The 19,194-nt window shown below is 34.1% G+C and overlaps 2 protein-coding genes across 6 annotated transcripts; one reads left to right on the forward strand and one right to left on the reverse strand.

Moving 5' to 3' along the window:
* Nucleotides 1–2,173: 2,173 nt before the first annotated feature.
* LOC147395467 (fatty acyl-CoA reductase 3-like) lies at nt 2,174–10,034 on the forward strand. 2 transcript variants are annotated; one of them, XM_086450635.1, is made up of 10 exons: nt 2,174–2,285; nt 2,402–2,505; nt 2,745–2,947; nt 4,105–4,205; nt 4,307–4,499; nt 6,104–6,265; nt 7,490–7,571; nt 7,739–8,005; nt 9,280–9,407; nt 9,579–10,034. In XM_086450635.1, the coding sequence occupies exons 1-10, from the start codon at nt 2,207–2,209 to the stop codon at nt 9,607–9,609; spliced, it is 1,350 nt and encodes a 449-aa protein (XP_086306761.1). In that variant the 5' UTR covers nt 2,174–2,206; the 3' UTR covers nt 9,610–10,034. The 2 variants fall into 2 exon arrangements, with proteins under 2 accessions (XP_086306761.1, XP_086306760.1); XM_086450634.1 differs by having other exon boundaries at nt 9,559–10,030.
* A 929-nt stretch (nt 10,035–10,963) lies between these two features.
* TAF12 (TBP-associated factor 12) lies at nt 10,964–19,144 on the reverse strand. Of its 4 annotated transcripts, XR_015180539.1 has the most exons (10): nt 18,559–19,144; nt 18,245–18,409; nt 16,940–17,488; nt 16,067–16,141; nt 14,359–14,437; nt 14,203–14,267; nt 14,002–14,037; nt 12,604–12,800; nt 12,037–12,210; nt 10,964–11,917 (listed from the first exon to the last, which is right to left on the reverse strand). XR_015180539.1 is itself a non-coding variant. In XM_086450632.1 (8 exons), the coding sequence occupies exons 1-8, from the start codon at nt 19,096–19,098 to the stop codon at nt 12,669–12,671; spliced, it is 1,641 nt and encodes a 546-aa protein (XP_086306758.1). In that variant the 5' UTR covers nt 19,099–19,144; the 3' UTR covers nt 12,548–12,668. The 4 variants fall into 4 exon arrangements, 1 of the variants encoding a protein (XP_086306758.1); XR_015180538.1 differs by lacking the exon at nt 12,037–12,210; XR_015180537.1 differs by having other exon boundaries at nt 10,964–12,210.
* Between the last annotated feature and the right edge of the window lie 50 nt (nt 19,145–19,194).

The following is a 19,194-nucleotide window of genomic DNA, read 5'->3' on the forward strand; positions in this document are numbered from 1 at the left end:
ACGACGGTTACAAAATTTCGAGATGAAGACCATGATCATGTTTACCAATCATATTTTTAAAACTTGTTGACTTGACTTGATTGGATTTTTTGGTGACTAGCTTAGCATCAAATTGCTAAATCAACTTGGAAATTCAGCTTGGTCAACAGTTAAATCGGTCGAGTCAACAAGAAAATGTACCGAGTTGTGTTAAAAACTTGATTGAGTTCTTCGACTATATACAACATTTTGTGGAGAAAAATAATTATTCTATGTATTTTAAATATCAAATGACTTGTGAGTTTTCGACTTGACTCAACTCAATGGACATTCAAGTCGAGTCGAGTTTTGAGCTTTAAAACTATGTTGCTAAAATTTGGCTAATGGAAATCATGGAAGTGTAAAGGATATACATTACCAATATTAGTACATGGATGACAATGGCTGCACAGATCTCGAGATGAACTCATAATCATTTTACTCATGTGACTAATGGTGATGATGATTATGATACCAAGGATGATTTGAAACAAGTCAAAAACTTATTGAAAGCATGCCTGAATCCTCGACAATTAGAAAAATATTGATAATAGCTTAATAGTCAATATTACACATGTGATATGTTGTTTTTTTTTTTATTACACATGAGATGTTGTTAATCTATTGGAATGGTGCTCGGAAAACATATCTTTTTTTTCTATATGTAATCTTTAATGGATAAGCAAAAATAATTGATTGAAATTAGTTGTATTAGTGATACTAAATTAGGAATCAAATTTAATTAATATTAAACCATAGATGATATGTTTGTATAAAATCATAAGATCAGGGAGTCTTCATTACTACAACCATACGTGGCCAAAAAAATATACAAATTGGCATTGATTATCTTTTGGAGTTTATATTGCTGCACCAACTTTTCTATAACATACCAAACCCCTAATTAAATATGATTTGGAGAGTGGATAACCAGTCTATATTTTAATAATTGCATCCCTTATATTTCTGTCTAAGCTAATATTCAGGTGACCAAATGTGGATAACCAGTCTATGGGCATTAACCTTTTATTGGTCCAAAATTGCTATTGAGCCAATCCCTCGGAGTTAAAAGGACAAGTTATTATATTCATATTTTAAAACCCTTCAATTTGATTTTGAGGTCACTTGACACCAAATTCTATTGTACCAACTAGTCAACTCAATCAAAATAACTCAAAAACGCATTGAGTCAGGTCAAAAACATCACCGAGTTATTTGATTATTCATAATATTTTTGTGTAGAATAGAAAGTAAATTTTTTTTTTTCATTAATATAACTTCCTCTCATTACTTAGCATACATCTATATATATATATGGGGAATACTAATGTCCACTACTTTATAGGGACGTTAGCATTCTCTAACATTTTTATTTTTCAATAATACCTGTTTTTTTTTTTTAGTGAAAAAGATAAGGGTTTATTGATCTTTTAAATAATAAGTGATTATCTCCTTGATTGTCAAATCATTTATTGCAAACAAGATATTTAATTCTAAAGATTAAATGCCCTTAACATTTATTATGTGAGATACATGTATTTATTATGTAAATAAGTATTTATTATATCTAATATAACTATATATTTTCATTAAAAGATAAATTAAATAAGGGTATTATTGAAAAATAGAAGTGTTGAATAAGGCTAACATCCCCATGAGATCTTGGACGTTAGCATTCTCCTATATATATATAAGGGCGAACTTGCAAATTTTGATGTGGATTCGACTCGATAGATATTTGATCAAGTTTTAAAATCATGACATTGACAGACTGATCGAGGATGAAATCAAATGTTGGCTATTGATCGATTTCCATTTTGCTTTATTTATTCTTTTAATTTTCTTTTTTTTTTAAATTATGGTGTGTAATATCAATATTATAAAAACTTAGTGTGATAATATAATATAGATCTCTTATCGTTTCCTAATAAACTATTAGATTTTGATCAGTGATCAAGGAGGTCAATGATCCCACGCAAATGTAAAATCACAAGCAAGTGGGTGGTGGTAAACTATTAAATTTTAAAATAATTGCAATCCAACCTACTATTAATTGACCCAAAAACATGAATGACCATTTTCGTGTACTCTATTATTTGAATTTATACATATATATAAACACATCCATTGATCAAACCTTGTCTCAAGGGTTTCCTCATATTTTCTCTTTCTTTCAATTTCTTTTCAAATGGAATTGAATGGTATTGTGGAGTCTCTTGAGAACAAGAGCATCCTAGTTACTGGTTCTACTGGATTTCTAGCAAAGAGTACTATTGATCTTCCTTTCCCTCTTTCATATAAATGCAACAATCTTCTTACCTTATAGAATAAAACCTGTAAAACGAAAGTCCAAATTATGATTTTTTGGTTTCTTTTCATGCAGTTTTTGTAGAGAAAATACTTAGAATTCAGCCCAATGTGAAGAAGCTCTTTCTTCTTTTAAGAGCACCAGATTCAAAGTCTGCTACACATCGCCTGCATAACGAGGTTCGCAGTTATATATTTTTTTCTTTTCTTTTTGAGATATAAGAAGATCTCATTAATTTGTCAAGTTGATTTGAAGTTAAAAAGTTTCAAATTCGGCCGAACAATCTTACTTAATGCTCATGGGTGTCCTTGATTAAGTTTCTAAGCTTCATTTTACCTGCCGGTTCTGTTCGATTTATTAAGTGGGTATGAGTCCAATTACATTTGATATGTAGTGCTGTAACTTGTTTTAATTTTAGGTTATTGGGAAGGAGGTATTCAGGGTTATGAGGGAGAAATGTGGCATTGGTTTCGATTCCTTTATGTCGAACAAGCTGACACCTGTTGCTGGGGACAGTTCTTGCGAGGACTTGGGAATAAAAGACTCCGATTTGAGAGAAGAGATGTGGAGAGAAGTCGAAATTGTCGTCAACTTAGCTGCAACCACCAACTTTGAAGATAGGTAATCATGCTTCTTGGAACTGAAGTGTTTCTAATGTAATCACTTCTATATATAAGAACTACGATTGCACCATCTATATTGCTTGTGATAGTGTTTAGAAAGTGCTTTCTAGGGTTTAGAAGGACTTCTAGATGCTATACAGCATTTGGTGGAATCAAATGAACTGATGATGATGGGGAAGGATGTTTGAATCAAGTTATGACGAGAGATGTCCCTAAAACTGGTCGAGTGGATCTGACTATAAGGATTTCACCCATACTATGGGTCCTTGGCTCAACTTGTGGCATCCAAAAAATTTCAAAAAGTCGCCTTTTTATTTTTTTTTACATTTGAATTCCACGTTAAAAAAAAAAACATTCTTTTTTAAAATGTGGGATTTGATACATAATAAAATTTTATGATTCACAAACGTAGAAGTATGGGATTTGATGATAATACTTTGATCTTATGATTTTTCATTTATTTTCAATAGTTTATTATTTTGAATAAAAGATATGTTGATGAGTAATCTTTTTTTGGCATGATAACATGTATAATTATGTTTGAAAACATATTATATTGGAAATATTGAATAAATTAAAATAAATATCTTATTTATTATTAGATATATACATTTTTTATATTTTATATTTTATTGTTTTTTTCCTGTTTCTTTCTCGTTTGCTACGTTTTTCCGAAGTTTCCCTTTGTTATTTTAAACCCATACTCCAACTTTGTAATTATATTTAGTATGAAAGTGTTTTTAAAAAATGGTCTAGGCACTTTTATCATTAGTTGAAAAAAAATATTAAAAAGGATATTTCTTTTGTTGAAATCTAGAGGTTTGTGGTGTTGGATTGCCAATGTGTGGTAATCCATGCGGGTACAAAGACCCTTGGTAAGATTTAAAATCCTACCAAATTAATCAAGCTAACTAGCCTGACTCTTATTTAAAACACAAACATTTCGTCCCCAATTCCCATAATTTTTTTTCATCACTTTCCCACAAAAGAGGGAACCCAAAAAATGGATCCACGCAATTTTTATTTATAGTTATTTTTGGCTTTTAAATTCTGTAAGAATCTAGAGTTCACATCTCAAATATGCTTTTGACTTTGGAAATTAAGTGTTTTTGATGGACTAAAAGCTAAGAAATGAAAGATTTTTATCATGTGCAGATATGATGTTTCATTGGGTATCAATACTTTTGGTGCCAAGCGTGTCTTGGATTTTGCAAAAAAGTGTGTGAAACTAGAAATGCTTCTCCATGTTTCGACAGGTGATGAGTTACTTAATTTTGGTTTGTAAGCGAAGTTGTCACCGTCGTCTTCTTAGTAAGAACGGCCTTATAGTGTATTAACATTTCATATGATGTTTCAGCTTATGTGTGCGGAGAAAATTCGGGACTTATATTAGAGAAACCTTTCAAAATGGGTGAAACACTCAACGGAACCTCAGGTTTAGACATTGAACAAGAGCTAAAGCTGGGGGAAGAAAGATTGAAAGAACTACGAGCTCAAGAAGCTACAAAAGAAGAGGAAACAATCGAGATGAAAGAATTTGGCTTAAAGAGGTTTGGAATTCTGCTACTATACTTGTAAAACTGCGTAAACCAAGAACACAAATAGGGCAAAGAAAATAACTAATGTTGATGGAAAAAAAGAAAACTTTATTAATAATTGGATGAAATTACAAGCACCATTAATGGAGCATATATGGAAAATTATACAGCTTTAAAGATAGATATAAAATAAAAGACTAATGCTTGAGTGACTTCACAGGACACCTCCACCGAAATCATGGGTCCCCTCTACATTTTGGTGCCTAAATGCCCTCATCTTTAAGCTCTGGCCAACTTTTTCCCCTGAACTAATCATCTTCAATCTAGATTTCCTCCCCAGAACTAATCATCTTAAACTTTTTTTTTGAAACCGAGATATTCAAGCCTCTTAGAGGACCCGATTAATCCTTCGGGCACTTGCAATCCCCTCCCCTCACTCGGTGTATAATTGATATTGACAATACTTTGGAGGGTCGGTATATAAGTAGATAGATTTATGAATAATGCTAAAGTGGCCTCAAGATTGGACCTTGCGTGGCACAGCTTGACGTGAAAGCGTTTGGGGACCATAGATACTTTTCCTTGCGACACGAGTGAAAAACATCTATGGTTCCTATCCACTTTCACGTCAAGATGTGTGACATGAGGTCCAATCTTGAGGTCATTCCAACACAAATCTAGATAGATATAAATAGATAGAATAGAATTCTTTTTTTTACTAATACTAATGATAATCTGATTTGAAAATTTTCACTCAGCCGACATGACCAGTGCACAACCGTAGATCTTTTCCTTGTGTATCCCGAAGAAAAGATCTATGATTCTATGCACTTGCCACGTCGATGGAGTACAAACCGAGTGAAATTTTCGGAGTCAGAATATTGTGACTTTTTTTTTAACCTAGAGATTAGGTAATGATGAGCCCATATTTAAGCTTCTTTTGTAAGGTGAAGTCTCCACCTAATATTCCACGCAAAGAAGGCAATACAGTTTTACATTTTTTTACGGGGAGACATGGACAGCTCCTCTAATGCCACACTTTAGGTTACCTACCTCTCCCATTCAAGGGAACAAATACTCTTCACATTCATGTTTAAATTGTGGGCTGGACTTGAAAGGGCTCGTTTGATTTTTTTTAAAAAAAACTGGATTAATAAATGGTACAATCACAAAATCTCAGTTTTAGATCAAATAAAAACATTAAATTCATTAAAGCTATTTGAAATAGTTTTTTAAAAAAAATAAAAGTGATCTCAATTAGCCAAATTGGATCTCCTTTGTCGATGCATTGGATCAAAATCAAAATTCGAATCTGTCACGATTTGATAACTACCAGTCGATCAAGGATTTGGGTTTCGCTAAGGCTCAAATCTAACAAGACAACTTATAATTTGTGTTTTATTTATAATTCATATGAAACTGGGTTTAGACTTAAAATGACGAATTCTCAGAGATTGAGGTCTAGTAAATTTCTTATCAGATTGGTACGAAATCCAATGGAGACTAAATCCATCGAAAGTCTCGATCAATCAAATTAAGATTGACCGAATCATGAGACCATGCATGATTTAGAAAAGCTAACCAACTATAGTAGTAATATGGTTGAACTTATTCAGGGCAAGATTGTACGGATGGCCAAACACCTATGTGTTTACAAAGGCAATGGGAGAGATGCTGATTGGGCAACTAAGAGGAAATGTACCACTTGTTATCTTACGCCCTACCATCATCACCAGCACTTATAGCGAGCCCTTCCCTGGTTGGGTTGAAGGAGTCAGGTAATTTAAACCAATGCACTTCTCTCTCTCTTTCAGTTGGTCGTTTTGTCCATGGACGACACCCAGTTGTCTAAGACGAGTCAACTCGTCTCGAATGAGCTATACCATTAAACTCGGTTTTGAATGTTTTATTCATGTATTATAAGTATTTTTATCATATATAAGTTACATTTTTTTTTTAATAACCGGTATCCCCGTACACGGGGGACTAGGCCGTATTCGGGCTTTGCCAAGTCTATAGACCATGGTCTTGTCTAAGGATTAGTCCTGTGGAATGTGCAATGCCCACACATCACACGCACTAGGTGAGTGAGGATGCCCCCTCGTAAGTGGTACCTGAGGAATTAATGCTAATACTAAGTATTGATCTCATAACTACTGTCATCAACCACTTATTGTTCCAAAATTGTCAATGAACCAACCCCTCAAGGTTATAAAATAAGTTAGATGGGAAGATGTTTAATTATAAAACCATGCTTTGTTTATATAATGGGCCAAGATCCATTGACTCCTAAGAATGACTCATTAAAAAAACACAGGATCCCAACCCTTTAAAAGTAAAATCAAATGATTGAGATTTATCCTCGGGATAAGTATCTCCAAGATTTATGTTATTAAGATATTAATATATAAATCTCAAACATTCGATTTTGTGTTTAAAGGGTTGGGATCATGTGTTTTTTTTCATGAGTCATTCTTAAGAGTTAACGGGTAATATTTAAATTCTATTAAAAAAATTATTTTAATCAAAATATATAACATCCCAGTTGACTCAAATGAATTTTACGAACTTGGACGAGACGACCAATCTGAATCAAGTCAAATATGGAATGTTTAGATAGTTTTAAACTTAAAAATATCCACTGAATCAAGTCAAGTTGACAAATTGTGAATTGACTTGGATTGGTTAAATTTAAATTAATTAAATTTATCAATATTGAAAAATATTAATTTACTATTTTAAAATAAATATTAATTAAGTATAGCCATTTAACTCAATAGAGTTTCTAACCCAACGTAATAGTGTACGTCCAAGCTGACTAGGAGAATTGGTTCATCAAGTTTCAGGTCCGAGTCACCTTGAAATCCAATCAAATCATGTAAAATTGGCTGAATTTTAAGTTGACCAACGAGTTTAAAAACTATGATTTCATATAACAAAATCTTTTTTTATTTTATTTAATCGTTTTTTTTTTTGTTTTTTTTTTTTTTTGATAAACACAGAACCATTGATAGTTTGGTCGTTGGTTATGGTAAGGGAAAATTATCATGCTTCCTTGGACATCCTGAATGCATCCTTGATTTGGTAAGTCTTCTCTCTCTTTCTCTCTCTCTCTCTCTCTCTCTCATACTTCACTGAAAACCGAGTTTACTCAAGTTATACTGAGTCAAATCAAGTTGAAAATGCCGAGTTCAACTATAGTATGAGTTTTAAAATTATATATAAGCTAAGAAGAATATTTTATTTTACAGATCCCAGGAGATATGGTTGTGAATAGTATGATTGTGGCTATGGTGGCTCATGCAAATCAACCATCTGAGTTTATATATCAAGTGGGTTCTTCTTTAAGAAATCCTTTGAAATCAGTTACTTTAAGAGAGTATGGATACAGTTATTTCTCAAAGAATCCATGGATCAACAAAAATGGAAAGCCTGTCAAGGTTAGTAGGGTAGTTGTCTTTACAACATTCCCCAGTTTTTGCAGATACATCGATATACACTATCGATTACCATTGAAGGTTAGTTTCTACCATTTTCGAGGTAAAAAGTTTTACATTCTTTCGATTTGTGGTTGTTTTCCAAATTATGCGCATATTTATGGGGATGTGCAATTGTGTATACCAAGAAAAAAATCTATAGTTTATCATTTTGCAAACAAACAAAAAAATATACATAAATCACATACGAAATTATGTGGAAAACCCTAAAACAAGAAAAAACCACGGAGCCATACCAACTTCACAATACTCAAAGGCCAAATAGAAAATTACAATGTTTCCCTTTCTCCCCTACAAAAAACATATTATAAACAACCCTAACGAATTAGGGTTAGCAACCTGATAACATAAAAGTATCGTTTGGCCCATCAATCACCTCAATCGTCATGACAGTTGATGTTGGTGTTCTTGTTACTTATGTCGTTGTTACTACGTTGTTGCCCGTGTTACAACAATTAAAATTGGGTTCAGCTAAATGAAACATTCCTCAATTCCACTTTGTCCAAAGCCAATTCTTTTGTTATTAAAAGTGAGTTCATATCTATTTTCACTATCTCCATTAACATTCTTTTGAGTCTTCTTTTCACGAGTATAGCAATTTCAACTTTAATATTTATTTTAATTGGAGTTATAATCGACCTTCATTGAACATACTCAAAACCATCTTCAAACAACTATTTCTTAGTTCATCACTTATTGGAGTTACTCTTGCATTTTTTATTTTTAATATGTTTGTTTGCATATTTTATCTTTCTTAGTCTTTTCATTCATCCATCTCAACATCCTCATCTTTGTTATATTTAATTAAATAACATAATGCTTCTTGACTAACCAACATTAAGTCCATAAAAATTACGCTTTCAAAATATTGTTGTTGCCACTACTATTGTTAGCAATTTGGGTGAATAACTATTTCATGAGTTGAAAATGAGTGTTTACGATTCTGGCTCATTGTTCATTTTAATTACTAAAACGTCAACAATCACATTTTCATTAAAAAAAATTCAAAACGAAGTGACAATTTCACAAGTTATAAAGTGAAATTGTCACTTTAAACGTTCAAAATAGTCACTTTAAAAACCTCTGAATTCGTTATCATTCACATTTTTGTAATTAAAATGAAGAGTGAGCCGAAATCGTAAATTCATCAAAAGTTGATCATTTTTTCGTAAATATCTCTTAAACTTTCTTTAAAAAAATCATGCATTTATTGTTGTTGTTACTACTACTTGTGTTGGTGGTGTGTCTTGCTAATACGCCTATTGGTTTTTTTGGAATGGTACTTTTCTTTTTAGGGTTTGCAATTGATGAATGCAGCATTTTGCCAGTATTTTCGTGATGTGCACAGCGATCTCAATCGTAAGATCAATTTTGTTATGCGATTGGTGGAACTTTATAAGCCCTACATATTCTTCGAAGGAAGGTGTGTGTGATTCTCGTCCTATTTTTTATTCTTTTTTCATGTTTTTTTTTTTTCGTATCATTGGCTGGTTAATTAGACAGTCTAGTTAGATATCCTTGAGAAAATTATCGTTTTATTATTTCCTAATCTTTAACTTTTTCTTATAATGTAGCTTTGATGATTCAAACACAGAAAAATTGCGAAAGTCAATGAGAGCAAGTGAAGTAGAGGGAAATACATTTTATTTCGATCCCAAATGCATCGATTGGACCGACTACTTCCTGAATGTTCATATGCCCGGTGTCGTCAGATACGTTTTCAAATGATGATTTTAAAGATGAGGATCCCAAGAAGTTCCGGATTCGTAATTATTTATATCTATTTCTGTCATTAATATTAATCAATGGACTAAGTTCCATTTATTGAATGTTATGGTTATTAATAAGGTCATGGTGTTATTTATTGAAGGCAGTGCCAAATATAACTGCCTATATTTTGTACAACTTTCTCCTATTTTTCAAGAGAGAATCATTTTGAGAATGTGAGAATGTCCCCTTTATGTGTGCCATGGTCATGCCCCTTCTTGGGGGATGTACTTTCTAAGCCATGGGAGGCCTAAGAATGGCAATCTTAACACGACACAAAATTAGTAGATTTGAGTCATAATAGTGTCAACCCATCTAACACAATTATCAAAGGGGTTGAATCTAGGTTAGGGATATCAAATTTTTTTGATACAATTAGTTATTCTGTCGGTAATGTGTCATTTTAAATCATGAAACATATGAAGTATCTCAAATATCAACTATTATTTAAGGATTTTTTAAATTACTCTTCTTTTTTTTTCTTTTTTTTTTCTAAAATATGTATAACTTTTTCATAGTGCATTTTTTTTTTTTTAATTTTATAAAATATAAAAGGTGTTTTAAGATATTTTTCAAATAATTACTCATTTGCTTCTTTTCACATCCTTTTAACTGGTTGTGATACATTTTTGGTGATAAAACTTAATTCATATATTGAGATACTTGATTTATGTTGGTAAATATTGGTTCATGGTTGTATGACTTTATTTTTAATAATGGTATTTTTTTTTTTTTTGTGGTGGAAATGAAATTGATTTTTTTTAACTACTAGTATTAGAATTTTATTAAATAGGTTACATGAGTCAGGTCAAGTTACTTATTTAATAAATGTGTCAGGTTTGGATTTAAATTTTTAACACAATTATTAAATGAGTTAGATTTAGGTCTAATAAATTTTTATAATACCCTTTCCACGACAAGACCCATTACAAATGTCCACAAGTTTAATGTAGGAGCAAAAATGATTACGAATTTAAGTGCTATAATGGGGAGAGTTGGAGCCAAGAAGCTGAAAGAACAGCTCACGATTCACTGGCCAGCCCGATTTTTGTGCTAATCTAGTCAAAACTGGTTGGACCAGCCCGACTTTTGTAAGCTAATCTAGTCAAAATTGGTTGGACCATTGGTTCTGTCTGATTTTCAAAAGACTGCGTTGGAATTGCACCTGAAGGATTTGAGCAAGATATGATGCTCCAAGAGGCCTTGCCCGTACATAATAAAATAATAATAATAATAATTAAAAATTACCTGTTCGACATGAAAAATAACTGAAAACGTAGCCTTAGCACTATTTTTTGGTAATGTCCTCTCACCATTCACTCATCTCTTTGAGGCCCTCAAAAGAATTTTAATATTCATTTGGAATGATTTGTAATGAGGGCAGAACCCCCACTTTTATATCTCTCACCATAGTTGTTATTGATGATCCTGAGAAATCTTTAGCCAAGTTTGTTGAAGAATTCAAGTTATTTGATCCAAATTTTGGCTTCTTAAAAGCTCTGATTTTAGGTACATTTGACTTGTCCCAAGGTAGGTGAGTTTATGGGAGGATTAATTGAGAAGTTATGTACCTGTCAATAAAAGGGACATTAGAAAAATGAGCAGGTTTCACACTTACAAAAGCTTTCATAAATGTCATAATCACTTGCTTTCTGGTTTTAATCGTCTTGATCACAAACAACATGAGATAATTTGGGCAAATCATCCCAATTTTGGATATCTTAAACCATTGATTCCTAACTGTTCAATTCTTTTGAGTAATCATGGACTTTGCGAGCAAGATCATAGGTGTTAAAAGGTGCAATACATGGAACAAGTGTTACCAATCCATACCTTTGGTTTCCTTGAAATCACAGGCATCTGCTCACACGACACTTGAGAAATTGATTTTAACATCCCCACTTGCAATCTCGTTTATATGAGACATCATTATAAAACTAAGAAGAAATGAGAGCTCAAACATTCAACAATACCCATTTTGTTTGTTTGCCAACCCAATATACTAAATCAATAACTTTTTTTCTTTGTTGATAAAAAAACACATGCTGAAGAACTAACGATCAGAAATATACTTATTTTATATTTACAAATAAATATTTCATATCAAGGAAGTTGGGAAAACCTATACCCAACTTTTGCAGCTCTGCCAACACCATGCAACTTTATCTAACACAAAAACAGGAGAATTACAAGATGATGAGATACTACAAACATGTACATGTGCGTGTATGAATGTCAGACATGGTGATGAAATTAGATGAGCAGCGCAAGAGATGCAGACTTACCACTTCTCAAGGTCAGATTAGAGTAGCAAAACATGAAAGTTAAGAAGCAATCTAGTGACACAATAATAGATGCCAGTGGATCCTCACCAATGTTGTCACATAGCATATGCAACCATGTGTGACACATGCTGTTCGCATATGCGATTTCACACATCCCACATGAGGTGGCATATGCTGCAAAAAAAAAATGACCATTGGGACAGTATGCCATCAGATATGCTGCACACGAAAAAAATTATGACCATTGGACAGTATGCGATCACATACGTGATCACAAACAAACATATGCCATCGCATATTTGTTGGTGTGATTGGCCAAGCAATCTCATATTTGAATTACTCTGGAGAAGACCTATTGCTTAAGGCTGGGCTAGAACTGAGAATCAAACCCACTCGGTGATTTTTGGGGTTAGAACATATTCAGGACTTGTTGGAGTAACCTTCTCAATAAGAAATAAATGTTCCCTTTGATGAATGCATGTGTGGGTGTACTATGCTAGAGTGGGGCACATGTGCAACTGTATTTGCATTAGTGCATTTCCAAAGTTTCCAAAGTTCCAAACAAACCTCGAAGTGACAATCAAGCTTTGAACTTCACATTCAGTGATCTAGGAAAAAAATGCAGATTTAGCTCACGACATTTCACGTGTCTTGGGAGAGCCAGTTGCAGGTGCTTTTGCTGCATGACCTTTTGCATTTCCAGCAGCTTGTCCAGCAGAGCTCTTTGTATTTACTGCTTCAGTTCCTATTGCTGACTTCTTGATCTGCCAAGTTAAATGAAGAATAATGCATCAAAAATTAAAGAAATCACCATCAATATATGGGAATTTTTATAAAAAACCGCCCTAGCATTCCTACCATTTGTAAAAGCATCCTTCCCTTAAAGATTTTGTTTTACCACTCATTTACTTCAAAACTTACATATAAAGAAACTCATTCCAACCAAAATACATGAAAGGGCTGTTATACTTCCAATAAATGGACCAATATAACCAAAGGTATTAGACAGATACACTATTTTGCTGTTATTGTAAAAAATTTATGGAGGGCACAATCGATGGTCCTTGTACCACACTACTTACTATTAAAAGCCTTTACCATATGTGATGGGGCCATATTCCTACCATTTTTCCAACTTAATTAAAAGATACCTTAGACCCTACTCTGCCCCAGCAAATGATCTTCACTAACCAATTGATAGGGTTGTCTCTGTGTTGCATTCACAGAAATAGAAGGGAAGCATTCCAGACAAAAAAGGATCTTTGGATAGTTTAAATTTGATGAAGCAGATTTTTTGGTCATAGAGAACTCCTAAATGGGAGAGTTCTCTAATATTTTACCAATGAAAACATCAAGAGAATAAGAATGCAAATGAAGATGACAGAAGAATAGAGCCCAATATCCTACCGTCTTCCAATGCCACTCTTAGACATTTGGCATGAAAGAAACAAGCATTACTTTATTCCATTATATAAGTTTCAAGCCATAAAATAACTCACATTTTAATTTTCAAAAGCTTAACAACAACATTGAAGTGAAACTAAAATATAACTAAGTCAATTAAATTACCAATATTTTGTAATGGGACTTTTTTAACAAAGTCCCATAAATTTGCAAAAAATCTACTAAGTTCAACATATACCCCGTGATTTTGTACAACTATGTGTTTTGAATTTTAAAAAAGTAAAGAGGAAGGCCAAAAATTATGTGAGGGAGTAGTAGCTTTTACTGATGATATTGCTCAAGATAGATTTAAAGGCCAAGGTGAATGGAATCCATGTTTGTGGAACCCCGAGACTCGGGATGAGGATTAAATGATAATGATTATCATCTGTTATAAATTTATTTAAATAAAAAAATGAAAGCAAACAATGAAGACATTAACCATTTCGATTTTTTTTCCTTTTCTTTCGATATAACTAGCCACATGGAACTAATTTAGCTTAGGATAGAATCAAAGCATACCGCCGCAAGCCGCTCCTTGTGAATATCATTTGTAAACTGCAGAATCCGTCATCCAAAGCACAATCAAAAAGAAACAATTAGATAGAGAGCTTTAAATCCACATTAAAAAAAATGTGAAGCATCATTCATAAGAAACTGCATCCTAACAATCAGTAGTTAATGTTTCTACTCCATGCTTCACTCCCATTGTGGTACCCTTACCGGCTTCTTGTAGATCTTGATCTCATCTCCACCAAAACCGGGTAGTGTCATATTCCAATTTCTCTCTGCATTAAAATAAAATATCACAGCAACATAAACAATTAAAGTTTTCAGCCAAATCCCAAACAGATGAAGGAACACTCTCGGATAGAAGACCTAAATGTGGAAGTATGTCCTTTGCTTCCAACATAGTTGATTTTCGATGCTTGGTCAATGAGCAAGCCATCATCGTTATCTGTTCAAGGAGAAATGAGAAAAGATCACAAACAAAAATTTAAAGAAATACCCAACCGCAGCACTACTCATAAAGGAAATGGGATGTCCACCATTGCTATCACATACATAAACCGAATGGTAGATAGCTAGATACTGAAGTAGTAAAATGGATATAGGTTGAAAACCAAACATGCACAGAACAAAATTTAAAAACTCGACTCAGACTTGATGGTTGCACGTGTCCATGTCAGCATCCAATTCAGCTTGAAACTCAATCGAGAAAACAATCAAGTTTTGGGAATTTATAAGACAAATGTTGTTGTCTGGTCTTCGAGTAATTAATAAGGCCTGTTTGGGAACAGTGTGCATTTGAGAAACAACTTCTCTGGGCATCATCATCCAAAAATATAATAACTTTTAAGTTCCATCAAATTCCTCCAAATGCCAGAGGCAGGAAGCCTATATGTGCCACTTCTTCCTTTTGGCTATTTTCAGCTTCCCACAGAAATGGAAACCGCTTCTCAAGATTTACGAAACGATATTTTGAACCAAAAAAGCACTTTTGAGCGCAATCCAAACACATTACCAAACAGGTTCTGAGTATCTTAACAAGTACTCAATCTGTACATTCAAGAGGTTGGCTTCTCAACCCCAATGTTGATCAAATAGAATCCAACCACAATTTTTTGTTTACTCAATTAGGTCTTTATACTGAATACATAAATCAACATATATGAACAAAGCACATACAAATTTGTATACTCATGTAACATTATTCTTAAGGAATATACTCTAATTGTCAACCAAATACAAAACCAGCACGCAACGCACATCATGGATTTAATACAACATTAGCTTAGTTCCAAAGCAATGCTCAGAATTTCAAAGTCGCTGTGGAAATCAATTTTTGAATTTTTAATTTTGACTTGGGCAAATCAATGGAAAAGAGCACAAAACAAACACTAGCAGCCCGGACCCAGGCGGGGGAGGGGGCTGCGGATCCCAACCTGAGTTGGCTTGGGTTAAAAACCCAAGGCAACATTGCACAGTGATACATGTTGCAACTTCAAATAATTAGATCACGGCCTCAGTCCTGCCTGACAAAAAGAAAATGAAATGTTTGACTTTACCATTGTTTCATAGAATAGAAGTCCGAATTCAGGATTCCATGACGGGCCAACAAAATGAATGTGATTGAGTTCCAGGTTAATCAGTGAGTCTTTCAACACTGTTGGAAGCATTAACATTCATCTATGCAAATATATCACAAATAGTGTTGTAGTTCATTAGTAGAACAATGTCCTACTGTGTTAAAGGTTGACCATTAGTTGAGCCAATTCCCTCCCCCCCCCCCCCCCCCCCGACATGGACACAGAAAATAGTGCTACATTGCATACCCAATCAATGCTCCACCTAGTGTCTGAATTGAGTGAATTGAGCATTACTCTATTAGTCTTATAAACAAGTATAAACCAAAATCCAAAAGAAATAGAATTTTATGATTAAAAAACCCTTAAGCACCCATTAAGTGTATCATGAAGCATGACGACGAAACAGACTTTTGTGATAAATTTACCCTAGAATACCCATTAAGGGTATCCATGAAATGTGAGGGAAAAAGAAAAAAAATGAAGGTTAGACAACTCACAGATTCAACAAAATCCTCAGCAATCTCCACAAGCATGTCTTCAACATCAGGATCCAACTTCTCGGATGGATCAATCTGTCCAAAAATAGATGTAAAGGACCTATATGGAGATCCATGACTTTAAATAGGAAAACAAACTTGAACAAGATAAAAATGATAATAAGCAATCACAACAAAGGCAAGATTCTGAAATTATCACAACGAGTCAACAATGTTTCAATATTATCAAGGGGAAAAAAGGAGCAAGAAAATCTTCAATACCATGAGAGAAATTACTATTTTGCAACAAATTGAATATTTTCTACTTCCACAGAAAAAAAGTGGCACAGTGTCAAAATTTTCTTTTAAAGTTTATAAACTTAATAAATAGAAATTATAACATGCACGCACATTCCAGCTAGACTTCAAACAAATAGTGGGGATAAGAACTTGCAAGCAAGGTTTAAAATCTCATCTCAAGACAATGACTTGGTTAGGATAAAAACTAGTACTGTCTCGACCAATGCATTATGTAACATTCCAAGACCATCCGAAACATTCAATATTTTGAGGTCAATGTTTTGTTCCAATCTCAGGATGTCTCTGTCCAGAGATTCCGAAATGGCACAAAACTCTAAACCATGCTTGCAAGCAAAAGATACATAGTAATTAAATAGAATCTTTTTTTCTAGAAAAACTAGTAATAACTGTTCAAGTTACCCAAAAACAATCAATATGACCAAAAAAATCAAATGATGAACTATTGAAAGTTTGGGTATGGCATGTTGATAGAACCCCTAATAGGATGATCTCTATCTCCAAAAGTACTACCATACAGGTAATATGGATTCAAAAAGACCTCTAGAAAACAATAAGAGAGGAAGCACTGCTCACTTGGGCAACTAAATCATGGATGCTTCTCTTGCTGAGGATCTGAGTACTGGATTCGACAGCATCCGCTCTAGCCATTGTGTTGGAGGAGCCCGATTGGACCAAACTAGGCTGTGTTGTCACAAGTGTGGGAGATTTTTGGTTCCCAGGCGCCGAACTCCGCAAAGACAATTGTTGATTTTGCACTGATTGTGGGACCCTTGGTGGTGGATATTGTTGTCCATAATGTTCTTGTGACTGGTGTGCCTGTGATTGCTGCTGCTGCTGCTGTTGTTGTTGTTGTTGTTGCAGAGAAGATGGCATTTGTTGATGCAAAGCTGTTGATAAAGGTTGGTGTTGCTGAGGAAGGTGTGATCTTTGCTGCAAGGATTGTGGCCTCATTTGCTGCCTGTATGACGGGGATGCTAAAGAAGGTGGATGCATTTGTTTCCCTTGAGAGGTGGCTGACATCCATGGTTGTGTATGAGATTGCAAGCCTTGTGAAGTACCAGGTGATGGAGAACTAGGAGGACCCATAGAAGGAACTTTAAATAAACCATGATTTGGAAATTTCTGCAGAAAGAACGAAGAAAGATAGATAGTTTTTAGAATTTTAACTTCACTTGAAAATTTAGTGTTGCAAAAGCACTATGTGAAAAAGTTCAATGCTTGCAATAAAATACACATAAAATGTCAGAAATTTATATAGAAATTGTAAGTGCTATGCATATGCTACTAATGTTAAGACTCCTCAAAACCGTGGGCTTTTGCCCTTAAATATTTTGTTAGTTGTCAAGAGAATTTTAAAAGATAAATAATGTTTACTTTTTATATCATTATAGATAGACTATTTCGAATGCATTAATGAATAAACCCAATGTTATTTCCTTAATTTAAAAATTCTTAATTTATGTGGATTTGGATTAACAATACTCACCCTTCTCTCATTATAATAGTATAGACATGATGAATAATTCATTAATTTAAAGGCCTCAAAAACTAACCCACTCATCATCAACTGCATCAATCAACATATAACAATTGTTTTGACCATGAACGCCCTCCCAACTACTATGACCTCTAAAAGGAGGTACAAGTACGAAAGCTAAATCAGACCTCCAATACAACCTCTCAACACCTACTGAGATCACTCTTCAGCATTTAAAGTTCCTTCACAAACCTTGAGTCAATGCCACTAAAGATTTTTCTTTTAATCATTGTATGTTCAAATATAATCAAACTTAAAAGCAATTAAAAGAAAAATAGCCATGAAGAACAATAAAGCCATAAAGAGAAAATAAATCCTTGGCCACAAAGCTTAAAACTGACTTGGGTACCAAGAGACTGATTACTAGACGGCGATTGTGATCTTAGTGTTGGCTGAACAGTTCTCGGTTGATGGTGTGAAGGAACCCCACTGGGTCGCATCTGAGAACCCGAATTAAGCGAACCCATCATCCCTATATTCTGAATTCCTTGAATTGGTTGTTTAACCTGAAAATTACCACAAAAAACCAACTTGTTTCAAGAACCCAACTTCACTTACATCATTACTATCAAGCCTAATCCAACAAATTTGAAATTACCCAGATTAAATCACTGAAACGAGGGCTAATAGAATGCCCTAGACATATAAATCACACCTGACTAGTGTTAGAATTAGTGACCGAATCAGGCATATTGATAGAATTCCGAGCTAACCCACTGTATTGCTGGTTAAAAGACGAGGGCCCAAACGAGGAAAATGGGGTGGGTGGAGGCCTTGCTTGGTGAGCCGGAACCCCAATTGCGAGTCCACCTCTTTGTATGGGAGATGGAGAGATAGAAGGCGAAGCGGGTGAAGATAAAGAAGACGACAATGAAGTCAAAGAAGACTGAGAAGGGAGCGAGAATTGTGAATAAGGTGCTTGTGGCCGAGCACGAGTGAGTTGAGGACGAGTCTGAGAGTGTTGGAGAGTGGGTTGTTGTTGAGATTGTTGTTGTTGTTGTTGTTGTTGCAGCTGGAGTGAGGTTGAGGATTGAGGGTTAGGGTTTTGGGTAGGGTTAGGGTTAGGGTTTGGAGAAGGAGAAGGAGAAGGTGAGATTTCAGGAGTAGAAGGGATTGAAGATGATGGAGTAACAGTTGATTGTGGTGTTGGTTCAGTTGGTTGTGGAGTTGCTGATGTTGTTTCCATTGGATCCATGGAGCTCTGTAGTCTAGACTGTGGTCTGTAGTGGTGACACTTCTTCGCTTCGGGTTTATATAGTGGTATTTGAAACTCGGACGAGTCCGATTCGAT

The sequence above is a fragment of the Akebia trifoliata genome, chromosome 8, assembly GCF_017979445.1.
Source record: "Akebia trifoliata isolate Shusen 1 chromosome 8, ASM1797944v1, whole genome shotgun sequence".
NCBI classification, from domain to species: domain Eukaryota; kingdom Viridiplantae; phylum Streptophyta; class Magnoliopsida; order Ranunculales; family Lardizabalaceae; genus Akebia; species Akebia trifoliata.

Coding starts and splice junctions, on each gene's coding strand:
- TAF12 (XM_086450632.1), bottom strand. CDS start 19,098: ATGGATCCAATGGAAACAACATCAGCAACTCCACAACCAACTGAACCA. Junction 16,142..16,939: donor TCCATGATTTAGTTGCCCAA/GTGAGCAGTGCT, acceptor ATTTTTGGACAG/ATTGATCCATCCGAGAAGTT. Junction 12,801..14,001: donor ACAAGGAGCGGCTTGCGGCG/GTATGCTTTGAT, acceptor TTAACTTGGCAG/ATCAAGAAGTCAGCAATAGG.
- LOC147395467 (XM_086450634.1), top strand. CDS start 2,207: ATGGAATTGAATGGTATTGTGGAGTCTCTTGAGAACAAGAGCATCCTA. Junction 4,206..4,306: donor GCTTCTCCATGTTTCGACAG/GTGATGAGTTAC, acceptor ATGATGTTTCAG/CTTATGTGTGCGGAGAAAAT. Junction 8,006..9,279: donor ACTATCGATTACCATTGAAG/GTTAGTTTCTAC, acceptor TTTTCTTTTTAG/GGTTTGCAATTGATGAATGC.